Source organism: Electrona antarctica, assembly GCF_951216825.1.
Source record: "Electrona antarctica genome assembly, chromosome: 7".
Classification (NCBI taxonomy): Eukaryota; Metazoa; Chordata; class Actinopteri; order Myctophiformes; family Myctophidae; genus Electrona; species Electrona antarctica.
The window spans coordinates 36,849,249-36,872,287 of NC_136812.1; the positions used below are offsets into that span (position 1 = coordinate 36,849,249).

Consider the following 23,039-nt stretch of genomic DNA (forward strand, 5'->3'; position numbering starts at 1 on the left):
TTTTTATAATGTAAACAAGGACCTGATGTCGACCCCTTTCTCTAAAGTGATAACTATATCACATCCATGGAGTTTAGTGGTATCTCTCCTGGCTCATGTTTACACAACAGATTATTTGGAAGAAGCTATGCGACCTTCAACATCTCTTCTGAGCGTCTCTATCTCTATCTGGCAGTGATGGAACTCACATACTTAAGTAAAAATATCAATACTGCAATGTAGATACTCTGTGTGTATACTCTGTTACAAGTGGATGTTCGGTATTCAAAATACCCAATCTACAAGCTCACAATGTGTCTCATCACTATTTTCAAATGGACTATATATATATATATATATACACTGTAGGGCTGAGGTGGTTAGTGTGTTTTACTGGTTAGTGGAGTAAAAGTACAATATTTTCCTCTGAGATGTGGGGTAGAAGTAAAAGTATAGAAAAGTACAGTTTGTACTTAAGTGCAGTACTTATGAGTAGATGTACTTGGATGTACTTTCCACCACTGCCTAAAAGGTGCTTTTCTAAAGACACTAATGGCTAATACATACTTATAGGCAGAAACGCGCCAATGCTTTTTTAATTTGAGAATACGTATGAATTTGCCCAAATACACTTACAGTACCTAGCATAGGCTAAGTAAGAGAACACAGTGAAATGATTTTGTACAACTGACAGTTTCACACACACTAATTTTAATCTCATGATGGTGATGTGGGGGATTATAAGGACACAGTATATGAAACTGGCAACAAAACGTGAGACAAGCCGACGCCAGGACACACCTGTTTACCCTATTTGTACTGTATTTAATGATTTAATGAGTGATGGGAGCACACCATGCCTCTCATGTGGCAAGTGGAGATTTAATGTGCAGGGTGTTGCCTATAGAACTCGCACATCGTGTGAAATAGAACTTGTAGTTGTAGGAGGCATGTGCAGTCATGACTCATGAGACTGATCAGATTGCGGAATGCGGACCTAATTCAGAACTCGCTGCCAGGTTGCCATTAAAAACATTAAGTTAAAATTGAAATGTTGAAAATAAGGCAGGGGTGTCATCAGAAGAGGGCTTGAGCCCCAAGAGGCGATCTGGGGTGACGTGCTAGCCGAGCAAGTGCCCATGGCGAGTGGTGCTATCTGAGTTAAATCATCATTCCGTGAAATATTTTGCTTTCCCCAGATTGCGTTTTTGGTCAAAACAATTCTTTATTCATGGCCCATAACTAATAATAATAATAATTAATAACATAACTAAAGACCTGATGATCTCGGTTACAGTTATTAATATATATTTTTTCAACAGCCGTTGTTTACTTCCGGTTCACGGGACACGGTGGCCTTTGGACTGTGGCAGTTTAACTTCAACTATCACTAACACACGCACGCACGCACGCACGCACGCACGCACGCACGCACGCACGCACGCACGCACGCACGCACGCACGCACGCACACACACACACACACACACACACACACACACACACACAGAGTAATTCTGTTTGTCATTTTACGACTGGGAGGAGGTAGAAAGGTGGCTCACCGCTGATGGAGAACAAGGTGTAGGCCTGCTCTCCCTCCACGGTGGCCACACACTCCAGCGTGTGGAACCTCCCCCTGCTGACATTCAGTCTGCTCTCCACCTCTGTCTTCCCGAACATGGGACTGAGCACTGTGACCGTGATCACGTCCTGCTCCTCCTGGGTGGCGTTCAGCTGCTGGGAACACCTGAGCACGCACGCACACACACACACACACACACACACACACACACACACACACACACACACACACACACACACACACACACACACACACACACACACACACACACACACACACACACACACACACACACACACACACACACACACACACACACACACACACACACACACACACACACACACACACACAATTACGTTAGATGTTGTCATGTCACAATGTCCCTGGCACAGCACAGTGCACACCACCAGAGAGATTCTGTGATAGAAGAGATGCATTTGATACTGTAACTTCTCTTTTGTTGTGGTTGCTGTTTTATCCCCATCTTCGGAGATGCTGTCGTTGCCAAACCACCTTGATTCTGTAACTTTTCATGTGTTGTTGTTGTTGTTGCATCCCCCCCCCATTTTGGCATTGCGAAATTCCACTGTTTGCACGGGAGAGTATAGGCAACCCTTGATATGCCTGGTAGCTGGAGCACCCCTGACAAAAATAGGAATATAAAATAGTACCCCTGAGATTCCCTCCCCCATGACTGGGGTTTTGTCACGTAGTCACACCTTTACGCCATTGCCTGTTCCCTGTTCAAATGCTATGGCTTTTGTTTTACCAAAACAACGAAAAATTCCCTGCCGATTCGACACTGGAGGTGCTCCTCACGTCTTCCAAACACCAGAGGACATGTACCGACAGCAATACTTTCATGGACGTATCACGGCTCATTATTGTTTTAACGTGCGCGCGCACATGTGTGAGAGAGAGAGAGAGAGAGAGAGAGAGAGAGAGAGAGAGAGAGAGAGAGAGGGAGGGAGGGAGAGGGAGAGGGGGAGGGAGAGAGAGGGAGGGAGAGAGCAAAGCTGAACTGAACGGTATTAACTTCTAAGTTTGCGTACAAAAGAACAATGAGGGCCTCTCTATCCAAATTAATCCAAATCCATCTAATTATAAACTCTTATTTATAAAGCAGTTTTAAGGATGCACGTACGTTATTATTATACCTTGTGGAAACAGCCAGCCAATTGGAGACTGTCTGGACTCTAGCCTCGGGGGGCGTGGTGGGCCAACCATTTCAGTGCGATCCCAAATCATGCGTCATGCATACGGCATCAGCATCCCTGAACTGCAAGTGCTTCGATGTACAAACACATACAAGATGCAGAGGACTTTCTTGTCGGGAAGGGCGACTGCAAAAGCATTCTAGGGGAATGATTTTGAAATTGACAGTGTCATGCTGACACTGCATCGTGACATGTTGGTTGACATGGCAAAGCAAAAATGACTTGCACTGTCTACTTTTCATGATGTGGTGGAGTTCTTAAAACACCTTCTGCATGCAATGAATGGTACGTGAATAAGCGACCGCCACAACAATTACGCCACAATAGACATTCATAAATTCTTTACTGTTGATCACTGATCATGCTGGAATCTTGAAACAGCTGAAACAAGTCACGAGTGAATCAAGTGTTCGTTGTGAACTGAAATCGTACCACTGTGTTTATTAGCAAACTGTAGGAAATAAAGTAGGCCTACCCATCTGCGGCAGGGGGGGGGGGGGGGGGGGGGGGATAGTTATAAGAACTATTCACCCCTGCCTTGATACACTTGCAATCACCAGCCGCTGACAGCGAGGATCTTCGCCGGGACATCGTAACACACACGGAGGTTCATGGCTATTCTATCTCCTCTGAATACCCACTGAACAAGTGCCCCATCAAACCGCCGGGTTGCTTCCCACCACCCGTGAACACGGACAATTGTGTTTGTCAGAGCCCTCGGCAAAGGCGGATGCCCGGAATTGAACCCCAGTTTCTGTGAGGGTGGATAAGTGTTTCACCTGCAAGCCACACCTCGTCAGGTTAACACATTCCCTCCCGTTACACTATAGGCGGGATCGTGAGGCCAGTGCCAGTCAAATGCACAAAATACCAAAGTAGAAGAAGGGACCCCCCCAGCACACTACAGTCTCGTGCTGCGGTTCACCTGCGATGGAGTTGTGTTGGTCCCCGCGATGTTAGGAATGCAATTATAACCTCCCAAACACCGGATTTTGTCTCAGTTTGAGCAGAAAAAGGAGCAATAAATGAACGCACAGGCGCGTGCACGTCGTATCCGTATGTAGGCTGTCTAACGTGACGTAACAATATATAATAATTATTTTTAAAAATATATACTGTGGTGTCCCCCGTGGCAGCTACCATTCACCAGACATACAGGAATGTGGTACAGAGAGGAGCTGCATTTCTATGCCACTTACCACCCGAGGCTCGCTCTACGAGCGCACTGCGTGTCTAACCGTTCTGCATGGTGAACCAGCCTGCCCTGACACGCGAGTCAGTCGGTGTTTATATAGCCCTCGTTCAGGCGCGCAGGTGAGTGTGGTTACCGTGACGAGTAGGCGGTGGCATCAACTCTGACTGGTAGGAGGTTCGGTAGGTAGGCGTAGGGTGCGTCTCGCGACGCTGTGTGTCTGTCTGCTTGGTGCGCTACTGGTTACCATGGCAACGTATGCCGGTGAATGGTGGCTGTCACGGGGGACACCACAATACATTTATTTTAATTATGGATTAATGCCAATTAATCAAATCTCGTAATCTTGTTTTGGCACTGTGGGCTATTCACAAGATTATCTCGTAATGGCACAGAAAAGGTTAACTGTCTGTCTCTGTCAAACAACTTCATAATAAACCTCTTCATCTTAATCTTAATAAACCTTAGGTTGTGAAAATACTGTTTACCTGTACAGACAGTCAGGTGCGGTCATGTTCCGTCACACATCAATGCATCGTCTCTTTAGACTCGACACAGGTCTATTCAGGTCGCTAATGCGTGACACACTAACCGCCATTCAATGCACAAAGCCATTAGCTGGCCACAATGACTGTTTGCGTCACCTACTTTCCACTGCACTAAACAATGATACCGCTACATCTGATCTAAAAATCACACCTGTGTGAACTGAGTGGTGCAATTCCCCCCCCCCCCCCACTTTTGCCCCTACTGCTACTCATAGTCACATAGTCACATAGGTGAACGAACACATAGGTTAACACGGACATTGCTGTTCCTTGGAGTGGTTGCACCACTCAAAAATGTCCATGGAATTGCACCTCTATTTGAGTATCTTCAAATTACAGTATACAATACCATAAATTATGCTGGCCTCGCCACAGATGTCACAAGAGCAGGGGATTTTTTACGCTGACAAAGGGGCGATGGTGGGAGGGGGTTGATGAGTAAAAGTACCCGAAAGGACCCCAGGGCTCTACATTTCACAGAACTGTACCAAGTCATGGCCTTTCCCAGGTCACACTCTGAGGCGCCGCCACAGCTGCCTCTACAGTATCTACTACACCAGATTTACGACTTAGTCACACAACAGCGTCACACACCACAGATCTACAAGCTCACAAGGTGTCACGACGTGATGCCTTGCGAGCTTGTAGATTGGCTAATGGCGGTGGGAAACACCTCCGTGCAACCCACGTATAAATCAGGCATTTCTATGCATGTAATCAGATGCGTCTGGCTGCAGTACTTTGCCAAACTGATTTGTATCGTTTAACTTCCCATCGTTCTCGTGTCACAGTAGTACATCACGTCATTGTGTCATCGGGGGTAATCCGCCATGTGTTTGAGTTTGTAAGTCTCATAAGCAGGCATATGAGTCATCCTCACTCATCACCAGTGCTGGCACAAGATTGGGTGTTGTTGCCGTAAGCCAAGCAAGGTGCCCCTCCCACCGAATCCTTTACGTTTGACACAACATGTACCGTGTCGTCTGATTGGTTCTCTCTCGGCAGTGCGTGCCACCGCCTGCTAGCCACCAAGCACAAGTCACATCTTCTCCAATCCCTGGTCACGTGAGAGTCATCTGATCTCAGTCGGCCAATCACCAGCCTACTCAAAATCCCACAACCCATCATTCCACCGATCCTCATGGTTACGAGTGGGTACACAGTTCCAGTGTGTTCTCTCGTGTCCTTTACCTTTCACTACAACTGAGAAGTTACAGTATGTTTGCATGTAGGTTCCGCTGTGTCCTATGACACTAGTGAAGAGAATTAGTGACAGCAGAGAAATCGCTACTTACTTGAAATGGTAAATGGTGCATTTATATAACACCTTTACCCTAAGTGCTTTACAATGTGCATTACATTCATCCATTCACACACCGATTGCGAAGGAAACCATTGCAAGGCCCCAACTTGCTCATCGGGAGCAGTTATGGGTTCAGTGTCTTGCTTAACACAGGGGGAGCCCGGGATCGAGCAGGGAACCTCCCAATTCCCAAAGGGGCCGCACTACCTCCTGTTAATTGCAATGGCTTGTAACAATGATTTCAATTGTTAACATGTTTGTGGGATAGGAATATTACCATACACTTTCAATTCAAGGTTATTTGCACCAATTTGCAAACTTATTTGCAAAGTTGTGTGATACTGTACGTTGTACGTATCTCATTTGTGAATACACAATATGCCTATGAAGCAGAAGTAACTTTAACTTTGGGGCTCAGGGCTGAGAACATTAAATCAATGTGGCGTGTCTGGGAGGCAGAGTTTATGGTGCAACGCGTGTTATGATCAAGCCTTAAATCAAGTCAGGTCAAACTCACCTCATGTACGGCTGCTCACAGTAGTACCAGGTAATCAGGGGGGCGGGGGAGCCTTCGGCCACACATCGCACCTGTCCGTCCACAGGACCCTCGTGGGACACGATTTCCGGTTTACCTGCAATGAGGACAGAGGTCAAAGTTAGCATGTGTTGAAGCCGCATGACAAGCACAAGGGAATGTGTCTCAGACTACTGTATATTATGCAAACAGGATCAGAATCAGAATCTATCAGAAACTATCTCAACTATGTTCAGGCAACTAATGCCAGACTTCAATGGGATGTGTAGACCAAACCAGGGTTGGAAGAGGGGGAGGGGGGGTTGAAATCCATTTGCAAATGTGTCACTTATTGAAGATTAATGATGACTGTAATGCTAGAGTAGGTGCTGTAATGAAATTCATTCTATGGCTTGAGGGAAAAAGAAACCTTTAACCACTTAAGCCCTGTTTCACATGTTGGCCATGCACACAACACAAGCTCTACGAGCTCTCAAGCTCCGTGCTGTGAGCTCGCTGCGCTGTGCTATTTCCTACAGTTGGGTGCCACCGATATTGTCCCTTATCATTTGACCCATTTAGGCCTGACCTCAAAATTAAAAAAAATCCTTCTAAATCCTCCAGTTTTCTGAAATAAATATTTTCACGATTTTTCAAAAATAGCAGACCTTCAAGCTCATAGATCTGCTATTTTTCAATAGCTAAATTATAACATAATGTTTAAAACACCAAAAGGGGTTCCCGCCCAAAATGGGTTTGCGCAGATCACGCAAACCTCAGCAAAAAGAAAAGGACAATATCGATGGCCTCCAACTGTACATGTTTTGATTGAAGATTATGTTTTTGAATCTTGAAAAATTGTGAACATGTTGCCCATAATGTCCAAAATAGAGACGCCAGATTGAAAGTGGTTAAAGGTAGTCTCTCAGCACAGACCTGTTGGCTCCCACAATTTTCAAATACAGTCTGTAAGGATGCTCTGAAAATGAGTAGAAAATAAAGCAGATGTCACATTATTTCACCTGTGCAGTCGCGTAAATAACCACATTAGTCAAAGACTAGTAGCTACCAGCTAACTGCTTAGCAGTAATGTTAATAAAAAAAGAACCAAAATAAAATAAATTTAAACTTTTACGGGGCAGAATTACAGACTGTGTATATCTTTCAAAGATTGTGACAGAGACAGTGTGGCTTGAGGGACTGACATGTCAAAGGTCGATTCTATTAAATGTGACTTACTGATCACAAAGACCCTGAAGGATTGATTGACTGTTGCGTCGCCATTGGAGGCGTGGAAGGTATAGACTCCGCCCTCAGTCATTTTCAGGCGCACCAGCCTCAGCTCGCTGCTGTACCTGCGGATGGAATCAATAACACATATTGACCAATGATTTATGTCGTGAAAGGGGTTTTCGACCAATTGACCTTTAGAAAATGTTCAAACGTTCAATGCGGCTATTGAGCTGCAAACCAAATAGCTTCATCAGAATGTGAAATGTCAAGTAATTGATTTCCTGTAGTTTGCAACTCATTAAACTAATGTGTAATGGCAGTAAATGCAGATTAATTTAAGTAATGTTATTTAACGTTAGTGTATTTCACAGATTTTAAAAATGTATTAACATGATGAACTATAACATAATCCCAAACATGAAGGGTTGGCATAATGACAATAATAAATATTGATATGTGTGACATAGCGGCCGTGCTGATGATGTTTCATGGTAATTGTAGCCCTCTGATGCAATGATAGCTTTCCATTTGGAAAAGAGCAGAAAGCCCATTTGAGTGCGAGACCCTCGGGGCCTTAATGAATTTCCAATGAATTTCTCCAGCAGCAGATTGTGGATCATGTGATGATTGCAGCGCGGGGCGGCTGTCTGTCACACTGCTGTGTAATCACCCCCACTGACCTGGGGCCAGTTGGAAACGAAAAGTGTTACATTTCACTGAGAGGCTGTAATGAACACATTCTTCAATATGGTAGGCTAAGGGCAAGCAGAAGTGTGTGTGTGTGTGTGTGTGTGTGTGTGTGTGTGTGTGTGTGTGTGTGTGTGTGTGTGTGTGTGTGTGTGTGTGTGTGTGTGTGTGTGTGTGCGTGTGCGCTTGTGTGCGCTTGTGTGCGCATCACAACGCGTCTATATCGTTGTGTCTACAGTATGTTGTTGCACTTTGAGATTGGTTCCAAGTCCAACTTCCAATATAAATTGCGTTAAAAATGTAATATATTATTATTAGAATTATTATGTTGTGTGCGCCTGCAATTCCCTGTGTGTGTGTGTGTGTGTGTGTGTGTGCGTTTGCGTGTGCGTGTGCGCATGCGCGTGCGTGTGCGTGTGTGTGTGTGTGTGTGCGTGTGCGTGTGCGCGCGTGTGTGTGTGTGTGTGTGTGTGTGTGTGTGCGTGTGCGCGTGCGTGTGCGTGTGTGTGTGCGTGTGCGCGTGCGTGTGCGTGCGTGTGCGTGTGCGTGTGCGTGTGCACGTGCGTGTGTGTGTGCGTGTGTACCTGTGTGAACTGTTGTGTTTGGTGATGACGTGGTCGCTGGCGTTCTTCAGCTCGTGGCCCATGAAGCTCCAGGTGGCGCTGTGGGGCTCCGGGTAGGCCTCCATGTCCACGCTCAGGGACAGGCTCTCCCCCGAGCGCACGCGGATGGTGCTGTTCTCCGGCGGCGTCAGGTGGATGAAGCCCTGGGCTGTCAAATGGAAAGAAAGGTTGACAGATTTTTTGTTTTAATTAACCCTTTTCTGAAAACCCTATGTTTCTATGTCAGTGGTGCTCAAACTATTTCATGTCAAGGACTCCCCAGAATTATCTGTATTTGGCCGCCGACCCCCATCTGAAAATATGTTGTTCCAGGGACTGCCCCCCCCCCCCCCAGAAGCAAAGATTTGAGTTAAAAACGTTCGCTCTGAGTATGAATTCAAAGATTTGCGCCACATTTTCACGATTTTTCAAAAATATATAACATAATGCTTAAAACACCAAAGTTTGTAACTTCAAACTCCATTTTAACACGGCCAGGGTTATTTAATCCATTACATTCATGCGCCCAGTCGATTTATAAACACGGACCCCTTTTCCGGACGGACCGGCGGAAGTGGTTGATGTGTGTGTAGCAGCTAACAATAGCCACACCACTCTAGAGTCGATCGACAACAACGAGAGACAAGAATAAATCTATCGAGACTAGCGACTGGACCGCGGAGCGCCGTCTAACACAGGATCTTTTTTCATAAAAAGACGGGATGATTTAGATCGCGAGTTATGAACGTTTTAAGATTTTCGTTTTCATCAGCTAAACAGGGGAGGGAGTTTTTCGATGACGTCTCACTCTTGCGCGTCACCGAGGAGAGCCCAGCAGGCGCGCCTGGGATATACAGCCATGCGATCTGTTCTCGTATCAATAAACTTCGTCTTTTGGACAATACTTCGTCCTGAGTGTCGGGCGTTACTAATAGAAAGGACAAAGAACTTCGTCCTGGGCGTTCAGGGTGTTAACCAGGTTGGATTCATCGGAAAAACACCCAACTTGATTCTGGTGACTGATATTGTCCTTCTAATGCGTGAGGAGGGCACCGTGTTTTTTCTTTCGCTTTTTTTCTTTTTTCTTTAATGTTTATTCCATTATAATAATAATAATAATAATCCTTATTCAACTAAGCACACAGCAAAAGTGTGTGTCATACACGAGGTGTCTGTGTCATAAAGTCTCTGTCACACATTTACTAGACATTTACTAGACACATTTATTTGACCTTTTTATTCTTACTTTCACTCTTATTCTTATACTGTGACTGCAGTTTGTGGGACGCTTGCGCAAAAGGATTTTTACAACGGGTGATGTAATGTGAACTCGTGATGTGACAATAAACTGAACCTGCGTTGAGTGAGTCAACAGTTCATTGAGTTCAGAGACAGCTCAGTATTATTGTACTGTATTATGTCTGCACTGGCAAGTACAGTAAATGCAAATACTGCAAGCACAATAATCACGGTCCATTTGCGACGGGAAAAAAAACAGACGAGGATAACAGGAACTCATCTAGGCGGCAAAGGCACAAAACATTCCATTGCATGACAGTAATACAATACCATACGCCTCTAAACGTATACATCCATCATTCCATATCTCTGTGCATCAGGGGGAGCTTGTGATTTCCAGGATTTGTGTCTCACCGTAAACATCCAGCCACACAGACTCCACGTTGGTGCCCTTCTCGTTCTGGGCCTCGCAGCTGTAGCGGCCGGAGTCATAGCCCACCACGGCGTCAATGTGGAGCCTGCCGCTGCGCACATGAGTGAAGGACGGCTCCGTCAGGATGCGGGAGTTGCTGTCAACCTTTGCTGGTTGCTGTGGATACCAGACGGCACCCTGTCAACGCCCAGAGATCTCTATAGAGATTAACCCTGTCTGCGTGCCTGCCCTCGCCAAGTACTTTCAGCAGAACACAAACATGCTGGGGGGGGGGGTGGCCTGCACTCACGCACGCACGGGCACACACATACACGCACGCACGCACGCACGCACGCACGCACGCGCACACGCACACGCACACGCACACGCACACACACACACACACGGCATGCATGCATACATATACATACATACACATGCAGCCAAGATTCTGTGCATAAGATGACATGAACTCTGACTGATCTATCTCCATTCTGGGTCAGGACAGAGATAACCTTTGGTCTGCAGATGACTGCAGTGCATTCCTATAGCAGTCATACAGTGTACTTATGCATTAGGCCACGGACCCCCTTTTGATGTTTTTATTTTTTCTCTCTGGGACCCCAATCTACGCTAACATCCTCAGTTTGTTGCAGCGACCCCCAGTTTAAGTTAAAATGCTTTGCTTTAAATATATATATTCAAAGATTTGCACAAATGTTTAACACTAAAAATAGCAGATCTACAAGTTCATAACGTGGAACAAAATGACCCGCTGTGAGCTTGTAGATCTTTTATTTTTGAATAGCTAAAGTTTAAAATTGCACAAACTTTTCCCAGTTTTAATGAGTTAATCTGAGAGTGTATTTAATGGCATCAAATGGACTTGTAACAACCTGTATAACTTTTCCATTTGTCTCTCTCTATATCGTCCTTAGACGAGCCCTCCATCGGCCTTTCCAGTCACCTCCATTCTCCATACATTTGTGCACTCTCAGAGTTACAGAGCTGTAAAGCCCAAACCACACCAGTTGCAAATAGTCGCAACTCCCTGCAACAAAACAGTTTTAAGGTCAACGACACCAATGCCAACTCCTTGCAACTGCCATTGGGGATAGTGGTTGCAAGTACTGTAGTTGCATGTTTCAAGTAGTTGCATGGTTAATCATTAGTGCGGCTTGGGCTCAAGGATTAATTTGGTTCCTAACTGTCAATTATTTAAATGGCGACAACCAGGACCCCTCTCAAGGACCACGTTGAGAAGCAATGACCTGCAGTACAGACAATCACACCACATCAGCTGTTACAGCTGTGTACCGTCACTCCAGTTCACTGTACAGCTGTTACAGCTCTGTACCGTCACTCCAGTTCACTGTACTGAAGCCAAAGTACAAGTCACGCCCCTGGGAGAGGATATCAATATCTGACTATCCATTAAAAGCAGTTAATGGTACGTTTGTTTATATTTTATGCCAAAAGCCTTTGATCCAAATCAATATAAAAACAATCCATAGCTTGGAAAACTTGCCTCACAAATTAATTACCGTAAATAATGCAAAATATTTGTTTGCGGTATTTGAGTATAGGAAATTGTTTGATCGAATATAACTTTATGCTGTGCTGAGTGACTCAAAGTGCTCACCAGTGTGAACGTTGTGACATCTCACTTGGTCTGGAAAGTTTGAGATCATGTGAGTTTGACAGACTGTTAACCACTTTAACTTTGGCATCCCAATCTTGGACATGTCATTATAGGCAAACATTTTCTTTTTAAACAGCGGAAACAGCCATATTAGTATAAATTAGAATAACATAACCGAGAATTGGGGCTATGAAAGCTTGGGGCTTAAGTGGTTTAAGAGCAGACCAAAATGTATTCAAGTTTCAAACGAGCTTTGATAGTTTCCCCCAGCGTGTGCTAATAGTTTGTCTCAAATGTACAATATGATTTTCCCCATGCTTCCTGTCTCGATATCTCCCAAATGCATTGGGAGTTTGATTTACATATTTGGCTTTGTGTCCAGGCAAAAAGATTAGTGTGGATGAAATCACATGAGAACAGGTCAAGAAGTGAAAACCTTCACTTTTTGACTAATATCTCCTTGTCCCACAACCCCCAGGCATTCCTGTTCTTTTTTTCACATTCACAATGACTCCCACTGTAGGATTTCCCTATGACTTTTTTGTTTTGAAATTTAAAAAAAATATTCACTGTAAACTGTTTGTCCTAATCTTTCACGGGTATCTTCGGATATTGTTTATCTCTCAGCGACAAGCCTCTGACGCAGACAGAACCTGGATCATTCTCAACCCCTTAGGCCCTAGAAACTTCATTTGTACGACAAATAGCGTACATACTTTTAACCCATTAAGACCAGAACCTTCTAAATCAGCAGTTCTCAAACAAAGGACCCCCAAATTGCTATATCTCTGCTGTCGGGAAGAAACCTCTTAACTCCAAAATTTTCATTTTTCAGGAAATGAAAATTATACATTTTTCAGGAAATTAAGAAAACCTTATATTTTCAAAACAAAGCAATACTGCCTCATCAAAGTTGGTGTTGTGAGTTTATATATTGTCAATTACTTGCATGAGAGGGGGAGAGGTGGTGGAGTTAGTTGCTTCAGCAGACAGTTTGAGGGTCCAATGGAGTTAAGACAAGAGGTTTTGTCCAAAGCACTTTTACTACTTTCCATTGGTTCAATATTTTCGAAACAACACACAGACGTAAAGGGTGTTCAATAGCACTGATTTATGCAAAATCGAGTTAGGAGGTTTCCTCCCGACAGCAACAAATTATATTTTGCGGCGGTCCCCCATCTGAAAGTATTTTGTGCCAGGGACCCCCAGCTGTACTCTATGTGTACAAAAAAGAGCTCTAAACAAACATTAAAAGTCCATAGACTTGGCTGCCATAAGACGTAATTCCGAAAGCCAGACGTTGGACTCAAATGTTAGCTGCCTGGGAAGGAACATGTCAAAAATCATAAGGTTTTGTTGTGCACTTGATGACTAGTTTTTTATTTTTCGCATGGTGTTAGCCTATGGGGTATAAGGTTTTCAACCATCGCCCCCTAGAGGTCGGTTTGCAACGAATCCAATCCAATATTATTATAGGTCAGTGGCCCTGGAAGGGCCCCCCCCCCGCCTGGCCCCTGGGGAGAAGAACTGTATGTATATGGCCAGCGTATAGAGGAAAAGGAGAAAGGGTTCTCACCGAGCCAGGAGGGACAGACCACGTCAGCTTGATGTCACTGTTGACGTTGGCGGTGCTGCAGGCAATGGAGAGTCTCTGACCCTCTGTCAGGATCAGCCTTTTGGGGGCCCGCATCTCAATGACAGGTGGGCCATCGGGTACTGTCGGGGGAACGAGACGGCGTGAAATTAATATTTCCTGTCAGTCCAGTGCACAGTGGATACATCAGATGGCTAAAGTGCCATTCACACTGAGCACTATGACGCTAAGATAAGATAAGATAACCATTAATATTGATAATTAAAGGTATAGTCGGTGTGAACTGTGCCAACTGTGACTTGACTTTTGAATTTTAAAACTATATTTTTATAGTTATAGTTATAGTGCTCAGTGTGAATGGCACTTTCGCAATCTGATGCATGCATCCACTTCACTTATCCACTTCATAATGGTGCATTTATACAGTATATTGCCTTTATCCAAAGTGTTTTTACAATATGCATTATATTCATCTATTCACATTCACACAAGGCACCAACCTGCTCATCGGGAGCAGTTAGGGCTTCAGTGTATTGTTCAAGGACACATCGACACTTACCAGAGGGCGGTGTCGGGGATCGAACTGGGAACCGTTTCCCAAGCAACTAAACTATATCCTGAGACACTGCCGCCCAGAAGTGCGCTCACACACACAAACACACACACACACACACACACACACACACACACACACACACACACACACACACACACACACACACACACACACACACACACACACACACACACACACACACAAAACATACATTTTTACCTGGTCTCACTGTCAGTTCGTAGGGGTGGGATTTGACATGGGTCTCTCCCAGCTTTGCCGTGCACACGTAGCAACCCTCGTAGGACTTCTGCGCGTGGTGTATAACGATGCCTTTCTCCAGGCTGGCAGTGTACTGCAGACCAGCGGCCAGCGCTCCGCCCTGACACGGTTCCAGGCGCAGGTTGACTAGACCTGGGTCGGTTGCCAGGCATGAAATGGAAGCGCCGTCTCCTACTCGAGCCAAGATGCTGTTCACCATTGATTTTCTGAAGGCATTGTCGGGATCTGCCAAAAAGATTTTAGATTTCGTTTTTTTCATCAGATGTTGCACGTTCGTAAAGACACATAAACCACATTTGTGGTCGCAGGATAATGTTACATAATTAGCATACAAAATGGGATAATTTGCCAAATGCAATTATTCCCTTAGAGTACTTTATTTCCTTGGACATGACTTGATTTCATTTTGACTTCCAGAAAGGGATTGTGCGAATCAGTGGTTCTCAAAGTGGGATCTGGGGTCCCCCAGGGGTCCTTGAGGGGCTTCCAATATGTCAACAGCAAAATGTGTTTATATAGCATCAATAGCAAACTTTAGTTTAACCACTTTAACCCTAGTTTATACTTTGGCGATTTGAAAATAGCCGATCTACAAGCTCCCGACATGTCACAATAGGCCTATCTTGTGAGCCTTGTGAGCTTGTAGATATGCTAAAGATCTTTCTCAAAGATCTCACAAAATCTTTTCAGAAAGAGGTCAAATACTTCAATTTGGCGGTCCTTGACATGATGTAAATGGTGTAAATTACAATAAAACCGTATTCACCTGAGTGCCTTGATTTGTTCATTCTCCCTCTCTAGCTCCCTCTGTGTGTGTGTGTGTGTGTGTGTGTGTGTGTGTGTGTGTGTGTGTGTGTGTGTGTGTGTGTGTGTGTGTGTGTGTGTGTGTGTGTGTGTGTGTGTGTGTGTGTGTGGATCCATATTCTGAGGGAAACTTTTGTGGGAAATAGCAGATCGACAAGCTCACAACACGTTGCAACGCCCTGAGGTACTCCGCTCGGCGCTCAACCATATGGAGTGGTTAACACACAGACTCCATGCATCAAGGTGGGGGTGTGGCTATAGAAATAGACCCCTGAGTCCTGGAGTCCTGGTCCCTCTAATAATATTAGTTATTACTTCACAGTTAGGTGTGCCTCTTCTCTGGACACGTTAGAATACAGACTCAAAACACACCTGTTCTCCACAGCCTTTGAAGCCTTTTAAACCAGTTTCCATGCCATGTACAGTATGCGACTATGCGTGTACAGTATTTGGGTTACATTTTAACTTGAATGTTTTAACCTGTTCTTTTCTGTCATTAAGCTACACTAATCTGAGAGGATGGCCATGGAGTTCAAGTCAGCTTTGCGCAGGGTCTCACGGCACACGCAAGCTCAAAATGACTCCACATTTTACACAAAAATTGTTCATTATTATGCAAAGGATGATAGCTGCTTTCCTCACCGTTAATGGACTTGCACGATCTACAGTTAATTCATCTTCATCAAATGTAATGCTATTGCGCAACATTTCTTACATCTCTTCCTTTCTTTCTTTAAAAAAATATACAAATATATTTTTGTATATACTGTGTATGTATGTATGTATGTATGTATGTATGTATGTATGTATGTATGTATGTATGTATGTATGTATGTATGTATGTATGTATGTATGTATATATATATATATATATATATATATATATATATTTTTTTAATGTATTTATTTTTGCCTTGCACTAGAGCGTCCGAAGGCTGGTTGAGCTTCTAGTCTTTTATATGTGTATGCTGCTGCATGGCACTGGTCAACACTCGTTGTTTTTCAACGTGCTTTATGAATAAAATTGTGATATTAGTTGAACTGAAACATGAGAAATCAGCTGTGCACCGATTACGGCGAGTACCAGCATTACCAATAGTGCTGCTAAGTTCTTTTCAGATTCTAAAATGCAACAATTGCAACATTTGCATTTTAGATTAAATGTATACTGAGCAGGATTAGCTCCTTTGAAGTGGCAGAGTCATATTATCCTAACATTATACTACTCAATCATCACTTAAGGCCTAGTACTGTAGTTGTTTAACAACCAAACAGTCTATTACAATGTACTGATCCCTTCAGGGTATTGTTTAACAACCAAACAGTCTATTACAATGTACTGATCCCTTCAGGGTGTTGGAATGATGTCACTTGTAAACACGGGACTTTGCACATTGTTTTTACTAGTGAGGCAAGATGAGACAATGTGCGTGCACCTTTAAAACACTCAAACACTCCAATACAATACTGCAAGATCTTCGACATTTTGGACACAAGGAACTGACTGAAGGTGTGCATTCAAGAACAAATAAAGGAGCTTTATTCATCCTGATATCTCTGGTGTGTCAGTGTCTAGATTTTGGCACTTGGGGTTTTCCCCACTTAACGGCACACCTGCAACATGTTAGCCTACAGTTATGGCCAAAGACATCTGGTGACAGAGAGAGGAACCTCAATCAATTATTAAGCCTTTCAGACCAAAGACTCGCAATGAGGGGAAAGCGTTTAATGCCCGATTTAGAGCATAGTCACACATGAATGATTAAGTAGCGTCACACCATTCCATTCTATAGGGGCAAGCGGGTGGAGTGTCCCATTGCAAGTTTGCAACATTTTGACGCAATGCTTTCAATGTGTCTGAAGTGTGGAGTACAAAGTGCAGTTCAACAATAAAAATGAAGTGCCGTGTTGTCCTCAGGTGGACCCCACTTAGCAGGCACGTCATCAAACAAACCACACGCCAGAAAACAGGCACCGGCACTGCCCAAAACCTGCAAAACAACATGGGTAATGGACGTGACTGCCTCAGCATGCGGTCTGAATTAGCCCTTACCGGCTGTACTGCATGTAGGACACACATCTTTGTCTGCAACGACACCTCAGGGGACTATACAGCCATTACTATTCACTGCCTCTGACAAATGACAGCGCATCTTGGCTGCGTTTCCCTGCAGTCTGTTCCATCAACCTTCAATTCAGTTTTTCTCTTTTCTCACGCATGCATGCATGCACGCACGCACCCACGCACGCCCAAACCACACCAATGATTCACTCCTTGAAACTAAACGGTTGTGAATGGTTGCATGTAGTTCCATGCAACCATTATCCTCAATGGCAGTTGCAAGGAGTTGCATTTGTGTGACATGTCCTTCAAACAAGGACGTTGCAATGTTGTGGTTTGAGCCTTAATTATGCCCTATTTCACAAAAAGCTAAAATAGCCAATGCACAAGCTCACAGAACCTCACGACTCGAGTGGGAGCTTGTAGATCTGCTATTTGCGTTTGCGTTTTTAAGAAATATTTGACCATTTCTGAACATTTTAGATTTTCTTCGTTTTAGGACCAGTGGGTTGAAGCATACCTTTGACGTAGACATAGACAGAGCTCTGCTCCCTGGAGCTCTCCTCCAGACAGATGTAACGGCCCATGTGGACGGGCTGGGCCCGGCGGATGTGCATCACCGACAGCCCGGCGCTCCGCTGCTCCCCGCGCACCTTCAGCTTGTCCTCCCGCAGCCATTGCACCGCCTGCTGGCCCTGGCAGCGCAGGGTCACCTGGCCGTTGAGCGGGATGACCAGGTGGGGCCCGCTGGGCACGATACTGGGCCTGGTGCTGCCTGCAACATGACAATGAATGCCATCAGAATGGCCCGTTTTGATCAGTATTTTGTAGAATGAAAATGTTGGAATCCAAATGAATAGCCAACGAAACATAAATAGACAAGAAAAAAAGTATATAGGCCTGCTGTATGTTAAACTTCAATATATGAAAAGAACATTTAACTTTAATTACACATGAACTAACAAACAAGTAAACATGAAATACACTGTAAACCACTTAAGCACTTAATGCGTTGTAAACTTGTGGATTGTAAAATCTCTCAGCCAAACCCATCTAGATTACATGCTGGGAAATGGATTTCACCACAACTTCCCCACACCACAATTTGCCTATAATATAAGTATAGCCTAAAAGTGTGGTTCTCAAATGTGGGGTCAGGACCCAAAATCAGCCACAAAACGTTCTCACAGGGCCGCTGACGAAGGTCCACAGACGAACATGGTGTTTTTTGATATGTTGCTTCCTGACCTCGTGGTCAACACATAACTGTGTGACAGCTGGCCTCAACCATGACAAGCCCTGTGTTATTGCTGGGATTTTAATAAGTAAAATATTTTCACTGCGCTGTACTTTATGCAGCTGAATTGCTTCTGGAAGGGACAATAACAATATATCTTGGACATGGGATAATTTAATGCGCGCTTCAAAGAAACGAAGCACCAAGTGCTTTGGCAACTGAGAAAATACCCAAAACTAACATTCCTTCCATGAGCCCCTTCAGATTCTAATCGTCCTGGTCAGTGGTTCCAGACAACGAAATGTCTTTCAGGAGCAGTGAAACCAGACCAGACAGCTTTGCAACACCAAACTGACGCTTAACAACTTTCAATCCTCTAATGCAGTGGCTCTCAAACCTTTTCATGTCATGGTCCCCCAAAGTGATATGTACTGTATTAGCCACAGACCACCATCTGCAAACTTGTGTTCTTAAAAATGTGCACAATTATTGGCCCGGGCGGCTGGTGTAGCTGTCTGCACCTTGGCAGTGTGCCGCGGGTTCGACTCCCGATCCTGACGGCATGTCACCCCCCATCTTTCTCCCCATTTTATACTGTAACTCTATCCCTCTATAAAAAATAAAAAATAATGGCGAAAGCCACAAAAAGATAGCCTATTTAAAAAAGATGTGCACAATTGTTCAAAGATTTTCAAGATCATTATTATTTGAATCTTTCGAAAACAGACGATCCATAACCTCTATAAAGTGTTGAGCCTTGCATCATGGCATGTTTTGAGCTTGTAAAGTGGTTAAACTGAGCTGGGGACCCCTGGGGGCCCCTGGACCACATTTTGAGAACCACTGCTCTTATGAACTGCATGGTGTGTGGTTCAAACCTGGAAGGACAATTTGTAATTCAGGCATTTAGCAGAAAGGAAGGCCAACCCTGAACAAGACTTGAGTCTTAAGTACAGTAAGTCTAGACACTTTTACTGTGACAAGCAAACTTGACGACACATGATCGTAATTGACCTTGGCCACCAAGCGGACAGAGAATTCATGGAATGAAATTTTAGGATTTGCATTTCAAACTTCACAACCTGGGGATGCGTGCAGTGCATGCACCCCGCCTACAGTACATGCAGAGTTGCATGGATGCGCGCACCGCAACTCTGCACAGACTTGACAAAAATGCTAATAATCTGCTTACATTTGGGGAAAGTCAGCTCATGAGCATTTATGGACTGCCCATATGCAATTTGGAATTGACTGGCCAACCCATTGCGGAGGAACAATAACAATGGATGCAGGCAGAGTTTTCTCAGTTTTATATAAGGATATTTAACCTGCCAACTGGATGTTTTGTCAGTTGGCTTGGGTGTAGCAGCTATTAGCCTAGAGGCTTAGGAGGGGTTGGCTGTACCTGAGCCCCCAGGTGGGACACTGCAAACAATAACCCTCCTCCACCACTTGCTAAGGAACTCTTTGGCAAGGCACTTAACCCCAATTACTCAATCCAGCTGCTTTATTCAGCAAAGAGATTTGGGAGGGAAATGGGAGGGGGCCAAGGCAAGAATAGACCCCTGGGGGACTAAGTATACAGGATTTAAGTGGTTAATGATGTTAATGATGTGGTTGTGCATTGGAAGTATTTGGGCAGACAAAGATGTGAATGTGCATAATCGTGTGCAAACAAATTGCTGTGTTGATTTAACTAACAAGAATAGACCCAAATTATTTTACTCTCCATGTGAAATCAGCAACTTGTGGTTGGAAAAAGCATGCAAGATCAGTGCAGCTTCCCTGGACAGAGACATGTGTACAAGTTCAAATTACGCTTTGGTTGAATGAGATCCAAATTTCCCAAATACATAATGTTTAAATCAAGACAATGTTGATCGGGAATACAATCTGAACTGGGTGTGACTTGCTTTGGCACATACAGTAGGCTATAGTAAAGTTGAAAATATAGCCTATACACCTTTAAAGTTATCATATGTAATAATGTAGCCTGGACTGAATTTTGAATTATGGATGTATGGATTTTTACCTTAAAGTTAATAGCCTATATGACAACAAGAACAAATAAAATAAAATATGGGGAAGAATTGCTAGGCCACTATGTCAATAGTAGTTATAAATTACGTCTGTCTCTCTCTCTCTCTCTCTCTCTCTCTCTACATAAACAGGCTTACAGCAAACTTCGTGAGCCTCATGCATCATGTGACAGGTAAGCCTGTGTACATAGCCTAGAGAAAGACACTCAAATTACGTACTTTGGTCAACAGTCGACACCTCCAAAACATCAACAATTAACCTCCCTTAATTAGGCATAATATCTATTAGGCTTTGTGTCGCATAATTGCAGCAAACCATTGCGAATATAGAGAATAATGTCCACCTGCCGTCAAAGGAGTAAGCACCAATGGACGGTTTGCAACGGTGCGCATGTGGGGATGTGGGGTGCTTCATTGGTTATGATTAGATTTGATTAATTTCTCCTTAAAATGCATTTCCATTCCATACGTCTAAATGGGACAAACAAAGTAATGCATGCTTTTAATTGCAGGCTATAGTAGGAAATTGACAAATAACTATATCTAAAGCCTACATAGCCTGGCTACATTTAAAAAATAAATGTACGTCCTTAAAACAATTAGCTTGCAGTGTTCATTTTGTTGACTAAGTCTAAGACTAAAGACTATACGTCGACTAAGGCTTTTCAGAAGACTAAGAAGGACTAAGACTAAATGGTGTGTTATTCGAAAGACTAAAACTAAATATTGTGAAAACATTAACACTGTTAGCTTGTTGATGGACAGCCATAAATACATGCAGTCTGTAGGCTATATGTTTTGGTCATTCCAGTTTAACAGGCTGATGTTAAAAACATTTCGAAGAAAATCGTTTATGCTATCTAAGATAGTTTGGCTGGGCTTTAGTCCAAAACAGAGCTCATTTGCATGCTTCCAGGGAACGCTCAGTATTTCCATACTGACGGTTGGCTTATCGGCGCATCTTTGAACTGAACCTCGAGGAAAAACAGCAGGAGTTGATGACCGTACAAAAAAAAAACGAGTGTGGATTGCTGTCGGATCACGCAAAGCAGTGTAATTAATATATTTTAATGAATTGCCTCTTTTTATGCCAGGGGTTGGTTACTTGTTTTTTCGCGTATGCATGCTCTGAAGTTGCCTTCATATGAAAATGAATTATTGAGAGGAGCGCAACTGGGCACCCGGTTCACCAATATCCAGTTTCCTCTATTAGGTTTCACAGTGGTGCATGGCTAAAGGTTTTGGCTTGCCTGTTATATATGTTTGTAGACTAAGCTAAAGGCTAAATAATAATAATAGGGCAATAAGTAGAAATTAAACGAAACATGCAGCGATATAGCCTACTTAAAACCAGCATTGACAGCCATGCTGAAAATTCAACTATAAGTTTTTTGAAATCAAGGAAAACACGACGAGAGAGACATTAATAAATGTCCCAACACGTCTGCAAAGCAACGAATTACATGCATACAATCGATCGGGTATCAAAAGTCCATTCCAGGTTATTAAAACAAAGTTGAAAGCATGCAACAAGTTCCATAAGAAGCCTATTGGTATAGGCTACTGACGCAGCAAGTGTTTATTATTATTATTATTATTTATTATGAATGCCTTTACCTGGATGGAAGGTTAACTGTAGAAAAACAGTAAACAGTATCCAGTGGTATTCCATAGTTTATAATTCCATCGGTGTGGCTGCATGTGATGGTGTCGCTTGTGCCTCTCTCATTCACGTGAGGTCCATGAAGTGCCTCAGAGTGTTGTGAAGTTGACTGACTGTATTCTGTGGGCTGCGTTACATCCCAAGTCTTTAAAGGAACAGTGATGATGATGATGATGATGATGATGCCCCTGATCTCTCCTCCAATATAAACCAACAACATAACGTTCTGTCGGAGTTCGCCCGCCAGGGGAAAATCTTCGACCGAAAAACCTAATAATGGGTCTTTCTTGAGCTTGTAGATCTATTTTCGGTGAAGTATTATAAGCTGCACCAAATTGGCTTCTAGAGAGGGCAGTGCGCCTGGGAGCGCACCACGATTGCGTCATCTCAGTCAGCAATTATCCTCGTCAAGCCACAATTGACTTTCCGGCCACTTTTTAAATTGAAAACTGAATAGTGAGAATCGAAGATAGAATAATTATGAACAGTTGCTGTGTTGTTGCTCGTAAATTTAAAGTTTAATTATGGGTTTAGGCCTACAATTTGGATAGGAGGATAGCCGAGTCAAGCTGAAAGATAAACATATTGCTGCAGTGGCACATGCATGCTGCGAGAGCCTAATTATCTCATCAACAGCAAATGTCATGATATAA

The 23,039-nt window shown here is 43.7% G+C and overlaps 1 protein-coding gene across 1 annotated transcript in view; it reads right to left on the reverse strand.

Moving 5' to 3' along the window:
• Positions 1 to 22,437, reverse strand: part of kita (KIT proto-oncogene, receptor tyrosine kinase a) — a 43,451-nt gene extending 21,014 nt beyond the window's left edge. The window contains exons 1-9 of the mRNA XM_079505175.1: positions 22,341 to 22,437; positions 17,968 to 18,222; positions 14,522 to 14,806; positions 13,729 to 13,868; positions 10,513 to 10,708; positions 8,842 to 9,028; positions 7,577 to 7,692; positions 6,341 to 6,455; positions 1,541 to 1,725 (exon numbers count right to left, since the gene is read on the reverse strand). Of these exons, the coding sequence (XP_079361301.1) occupies positions 1,541 to 1,725; positions 6,341 to 6,455; positions 7,577 to 7,692; positions 8,842 to 9,028; positions 10,513 to 10,708; positions 13,729 to 13,868; positions 14,522 to 14,806; positions 17,968 to 18,222; positions 22,341 to 22,395 (1,534 nt within the window). The 5' untranslated portion in view covers positions 22,396 to 22,437. The remainder of the gene's footprint in view (positions 1 to 1,540; positions 1,726 to 6,340; positions 6,456 to 7,576; positions 7,693 to 8,841; positions 9,029 to 10,512; positions 10,709 to 13,728; positions 13,869 to 14,521; positions 14,807 to 17,967; positions 18,223 to 22,340) is intronic.
• Between the last annotated feature and the right edge of the window lie 602 nt (positions 22,438 to 23,039).